Below are 6,455 nucleotides of genomic sequence, written 5' to 3'. Positions count from 1 at the left end.
ATGACGATTGTATGAGAAGCCACGCTGGGGAGAAGGTACAGATTCCTGAGGTACGAGTACTTGCCAGTTAATAAATAATCACTATCATCGATAACTTCAGCGATTACCTAATCATATAAAAAATAATGTTATGAATTATATGAGACGACGAAATGAGAAAATATAGGAAATGCATACAAATCAAAAGAGTGACAACGATACGAGTGAGCCACACAATAGGTATAAATGACAGGGACAGTTAGGCAGACAAAACACCTATGCTTAGTTAAATTTCATCCTTGTAAAACATTCACTCACCTATTTACTGGGAAGGAGTCCAAACCAGATTCTGCCACAGTCTTGCGCTTGTTCTTTGAGTACTTGGATCCCAAACAAACGCCAAAGGCCGCCACGCTGCTGGCATTACTACGTCCACTCTAGCGGCGCGAGGACTACAGGAAAGGTTAGCGATGATACGGCAGCTCCTTTCAACAAACTCCTAGAGTAACCCCCCCCCCCTTATCATCATGATATATTTCTCTTATGTTTTATATTAGGTTATTTTCTATGCATCTACCTGTACATCAGAACACACACACACACACACACACACACACACACACACACACACACACACGGATATCCCGATGAACCGTCTCGATACCCACGGGTGAGCAGCGGTATTACTTTAACAACTTTGTCCTCGCCGCATCAACACCCGGGTTTGATGCAGCCGTCCCACGCACAACCAGAGGTCAAAGGGCACGTCTGGGCTAACTTGGATGGCAACAGCTGTCCATAAGGCCTAGGCGAGCTTATTGGAGGCGAGAGAGACAATTTCGCGTCGCAAAACAATGTATGCTATGTAGTATTATGTCAGCACGGACTTGTGTTTGCCTCGTCTGACCGTAGGAAATGTAAGGGTACTGTGAGGTAATTGTAAGGTAAATGTTATGGTAAATGTCTAGGGAAGGGCATTGTAAAGAATCACGTGTCCGATAATGCTCGGAGCCTGAGTGCGACATGGGGTTTGGGAGAGGCGGGTGGACTGCTGGGCGAATTCGTTTTATTTTCATATTATTATTCTTGAGCTTATCAGAGGTGCCAGTCACACGGTTTCTAGTTGACAGATCCCCTCACTGCCACCTGCTACCTATTATATTCTGTAAGCGGATACGGGTACTACACATTAATAAATCTACATATATTAATTAAGATGAGTGCGAAAACTACATACGATCCTCGAGTCTGGGAGCGGAGGACAGAAAAAAAATAAGGAAGAAAATTGGGAGCAGCGGAAAGGGAGAGTTGAATGTCGTGGAGTGACTTGTACAACTTTTTGGCCACTCCTATGTACTCTACTCGGGAGCAGTAAGTGGCGGGCTTCTTTCATTTATTGTTTTTTTTTTTCGCCCTTGAACTGTCTCCATATCTGTAAAAAAAATCGCCGGAGCAACACCTGAGTGGGAAGATTTCGTGCCTCATTGCTAGTTATTCTTGCGTCAGATGAAATAATTATTCAGTATTTCAATGAGCTCCGCACACCATTCCCACCATCTCCGAGGAACTATAACATGGGTCGTATTATAAGACACTTCGTCACCCAAGTACGCATATTTTATAAGGGTTTCGTAGCAGGTGTGGGCATTTCCAGTAGTAGTTTTATGACCCTGGTGTTAGTCTGACCCTTCTTCTGCACCATGAACCTGAAGAAACACTTATTAGAACCCGAAGGACCCATCTTTGAACTCTAGAAATAGCTGATGTGAGAAGCGAAAGTGTCTTATGATACCGAGCACAGTCTCCAGCTCGATAACCTCCCACCACACTCCTCCCCTGGCCGATCTCAGTCACCTTATCATTGCCATCGCTCCATGATGCCACCACCGTTGTCACTGTCATCACCATCATCATCCTTGCCCACATTATCATCGTAGTCGTTACTATCATTATCACCATCAGTACTTGGTCCTTGTTTATCTCCACATCACCCTCTGTTTTCAGGATTCTCACCTTCCCCTCCCTCCTTCATATATATATATATATATATATATATATATATATATATATATATATATATATATATATATATATATATATATATATATATATATATTAATTTATAATAAATGAATATTTATAGACATATATATACACCCACTTGACAATTTTGCAATTTTTTATAATTTATCTTCTTGCATGATCATAAGATTATATTTACCTAGTCAGTTAGTTATTTTATATGTGCTGTTGACAAAAATAGTCATAATCTGCCAGGCTACCAGAATGCAGCGGTGATATTATGATGAACGCCTTTTTCCACATCATTACCAGAATTCCCATCTTATAAATCTGCGCTAACAGGCAGCGAAATCTCAATCCAAACAAAGTTCTCCAGTAGAAAAATGTCAAGAATGACATCTTAATATATATTTTATCAACGCCATAAACTTGAACCATATTGGCGAGTCTAGGATCTGTTTGGACACCTGTCTCTGAGTGCCCGAGGCCGTGTAGAGACAAGCCTACGCATCGCGGGGCGTGGGGCAAGGGACGAGAGGAGCAGAGCCACACGAGCTGCCAGGCCCACCAGGCCGGGCGCCGCCACGTTGTAATCGTTTCCATACTGAGCTAATATAAGAATTTATACTTTATATTAAAACTAATAAAGGTTATAAATGATCTCTTAAATAAGTTTTCAAATTAGTCTGTGATAGCTATGTGTGCGTGGGTTATTGTTTTATAGAAAAAATTCAAACGAAAACTGCATAACAATCAAGGAGAGAGAGAGAGAGAGAGTGGTGTCAGCTGTTTAGTTATATACATAACAATTACCACCTCTTGAATCTTGCATTTCCCCCTCCGGCGCGTGCTGATGTTGCGTTTAAGAAGTGACACGTGACAGGAGGCCTCGGCCAGCGATCTGCTGACGGCCGTAATTATAACTGTTCGGCAGAGAAATAACAGGTACAGGTGGAGTCACATGCTACAGCTGCGCGTGGCGTCGGTGCTCGTCTCTCTCTCGCTGGCCAAAGAGCACGTGGCGGGTGCTGCCCGGTACAGGTCCGGTGTCATGTGCGAGGCACCACAATTTATAATCTCCACGTTTCCCCAGGTGCCCATTTATTGAACGTACACCTGTGCAGTGCAGCAGACACTTTCCTTAGAGCCATGTTACGTAACGCATCAGGTAACAGTGAACAACTAGGCGAGAAAAGTGCCCTCTTGACAGGACGCGTAAGGGAAGGGAGAGCCAGCCATTGGGGGAGAAAAAAGCCAATTGCCGATAAAGTCAGCTGAGGAGCGGTAGTTTTGAATTTTCTACGGTCAAAACGTTCAATTCCTTTGGTGGCTGCGGCGCACTTATAAGGTCACCAATCAGCGCGGCGGTCCTCGGCGAGTGTAACAATTAGGACGCCGGGCGGCAGGTGAAGGCTCTATCGGATGGATCAGGTTTTTGCGGAAGAGTATATTGCGTTGTTCTCTTTTAATCCTTCCAGCAGTCTCTCTCTCTCTCTCTCTCTCTCTCTCTCTCTCTCTCTCTCTCTCTCTCTCTCTCTCTCTCTCTCTCTCTCTCTCTCTCTCTCTCTCTCTCTTACACACACACACACACACACACACACACACACACGCACGTCACAATATTGTATCTCGCACGCTTATCTCCTTCGTTAACTTTGTCCAAACACATTCCACAGCTTTTGTTTTAGCCGCAGGACACTTCTGCACAAATTTCAACATCTTCCCATTGGCAGGCCACTCTTGCCGCTGGGGAAACCTGTTCAGCAATTTACGACCTTTCCCTAAGTATACCACCACCACCACCAACACCACCACCAAACACCTACTGTCCTCATTACGACTAGTCTCCACCACATAGATGTGGCTGTGTGTGTGTGTGTGTGTGTGTGTGTGTGTGTGTGTGTGTGTGTGTGTGTGTGTGTGTGTGTGCTTGGAGGCGCCCTGAAATGGTCGTTTTGCCACCTACCGATAATCCCTATTCCCACTTGCACTGCGGTCTCCTTACTTTTATTTGTTAGTGTGTGTCCCTTCGTCCTCTCTCTCTCTCTCTCTCTCTCTCTCTCTCTCTCTCTCTCTCTCTCTCTCTCTCTCTCTCTCTCTCTCTCTCTCTCTCTCTCTCTCTCTCTCTCTCTCTCTCTCTCTCTCTCTCTCTCTCTCTCTCTCTCTCACTAGACAATTTGAATTTTCCTTTATTTTGTTAATTATTATTAAACAACATGAAGAAGCGTGTTGCTGCAGCCCTGTCACCCGCCATCCGACGCGTGAACTGCACTACTTAGCCGACTAGGCAAGATTACAGCAGAAAGAATTTGCTGGAGGCCAGTCGGTCTTCATGGACATAGCACCTCCTTTTATTACCTAACACCGATTTCCTCGATATACGGATATTTTTTATATCACATCGAAGCAACGATGGGAAACTCTGCATCTCGACAGAAATTCAACGTGTGGGTAACCCAGGAGCGAGGCTCCTCCTGGTGGACTCCATCAAGCTCTCGTGCAAGGACTCCACCTGCTGCCTGAAGAGGAGGCGTACGGTCGCCTCCGTCAAGCTCCCCGTGGAAGGATGGTCTTGCGTCGCAGGGATTCAAGGCTGCCACGCCGAGGGTGAGCTGTGTGTGCCCTTGGCGAAGCTGTGCAAGAAAGACGGCAACGCGGCCGTCAGGGTGCAATGCGCCTCGCTTAGGAAGCCAGTCTTCACCTCTTCCATCCCACTGGCCTGGCTGCTGGACAACATCAGCGGCCTCCACTTCTCTCTCTTCTGTGATGACGGGCCCGTCTTCACCAGTCTCCGGTGCAACGGGAGGCGGTGTGGCGAGCCCGTCCGGGCGGTGAGCCCTGCACCGCGTGCGGCCACTGACGGAGTGGCCAGGACCGATGAGGCTGATGCATGGGCAGCCTTTGAAGTGACGACCCATGATGACTGGTCCGTGGAGGCTGATGTTTCATGGGCAGCCCCAAGCTTGGTGACCTCCGCTGCTATGGTCGAGGCTGATGCATGGGCAGCCTTTGAAGTGACAACCCATGATGACTGGTCCGTGGAGGCTGATGTTTCATGGGCAGCCCCAGACTTGGTGACCTCCGCTGCTATGGTCGAGGCTGATGATTCATGGGCAGCCTTTGAAGCAATGACCCGTGATGACTGGTCCGTGGAGGCTGATGATTCATGGGCAGCCCCAGACTTGGTGACCTCCGCTGCTATGGTCGAGGCTGATGATTCATGGGCAGCCCCAGACTTGGTGACCTCCGCTGCTATGGTCGAGGCTGATGATTCATGGGCAGCCTTTGAAGCAATGACCCGTGATGACTGGTCCGTTGAGGCTGATGATTCATGGGCAGCCCCAGACTTGGTGACCTCCGCTGCTATGGTCGAGGCTGATGATTCATGGGCAGCCCCAGACTTGGTGACCTCCGCTGCTATGGTCGAGGCTGATGATTCATGGGCAGCCTTTGAAGCAATGACCCGTGATGACTGGTCCGTGGAGGCTGATGATTCATGGGCAGCTCCAGACTTGGTGACTTCCGCTGCTATGGTCGAGGCTGATGATTCATGGGCAGCCTTTGAAGCAATGACCCGTGATGACTGGTCCGTGGAGGCTGATGATCCATGGGCATCCGCCGAATTGGTGACCGCCATCACCGATGAGGCTGATGATCCATGGGCACTCTTTGAAGTGACGACCCGTGATGACTCGTCTGATGAGGCTGATGATCCATGGGCACTCTTGGAAGTGACGACCCGTGATGACTCGTCTGATGAGGCTGATGATCCATGGGCACTCTTTGAAGTGACGACCCGTGATGACTCGTCTGATGAGGCTGATGATCCATGGGCACTCTTGGAAGTGACGACCCGTGATGACTCGTCTGATGAGGCTGATGATCCATGGGCATCTGGAAGTGACGACCCGTGGTGGCTGCCATCACCGAAGAGGCTGATGATCCATGCCCATCCGCCGAATTGGTGGCCGCCATCACCGAAGAGGCTGATGATGCATGGGCAGCCTTCGAGATGATGACCAGTGATGACTGGTCCGTAGAGACTGATGCCTTCCTGGACGTCACGGCCATCTGTGCTGTCGTTGTGTAAATTGTCATGCTTCACTAAGCAGCCTGGTAACACACTCACCAGTGACCCCCGGCGCAGGCGCGAGCCACATCGTGAGCCACACTCCCGGGGAGCGAGACACCCTTCAGTGACCGTCGCTCTTATTACACCTTCAGGGGAGGAGCTCCAGCTGTATTTCTTATCTTATCAATGAAAACCTTTACAATAAAACTATTATCCTATTAATGAATTTACCTTACCTATTAATAATAGTGTGCCTATCACAGTGAAATTCACCACATGCACGACTGCCAAGCCTCTTCCATTCGACTACCATTCTATTAGCAAACCAATTCCTGCCTGCATGTTTAACAAATCTATATTGATCTAACGACCCTTGGCTAAG

The 6,455-nt window shown here is 48.0% G+C and overlaps 1 protein-coding gene across 1 annotated transcript; it reads right to left on the bottom strand.

The window, feature by feature from the left end:
- Positions 1 to 4,468: 4,468 nt before the first annotated feature.
- Positions 4,469 to 5,890, bottom strand: LOC126989633 (mucin-20-like). The gene is made up of 2 exons (XM_050848235.1): positions 5,411 to 5,890; positions 4,469 to 5,356 (listed from the first exon to the last, which is right to left on the bottom strand). The coding sequence occupies exons 1-2, from the start codon at positions 5,636 to 5,638 to the stop codon at positions 4,589 to 4,591; spliced, it is 996 nt and encodes a 331-aa protein (XP_050704192.1). The 5' UTR covers positions 5,639 to 5,890; the 3' UTR covers positions 4,469 to 4,588.
- Positions 5,891 to 6,455: the final 565 nt, after the last annotated feature.

Source organism: Eriocheir sinensis, unplaced genomic scaffold (genome assembly GCF_024679095.1).
Source record: "Eriocheir sinensis breed Jianghai 21 unplaced genomic scaffold, ASM2467909v1 Scaffold125, whole genome shotgun sequence".
NCBI classification, from domain to species: domain Eukaryota; kingdom Metazoa; phylum Arthropoda; class Malacostraca; order Decapoda; family Varunidae; genus Eriocheir; species Eriocheir sinensis.
Note: the sequence above shows the minus strand (reverse complement) of the source record. Positions and strands in the feature narration are given on the sequence as shown.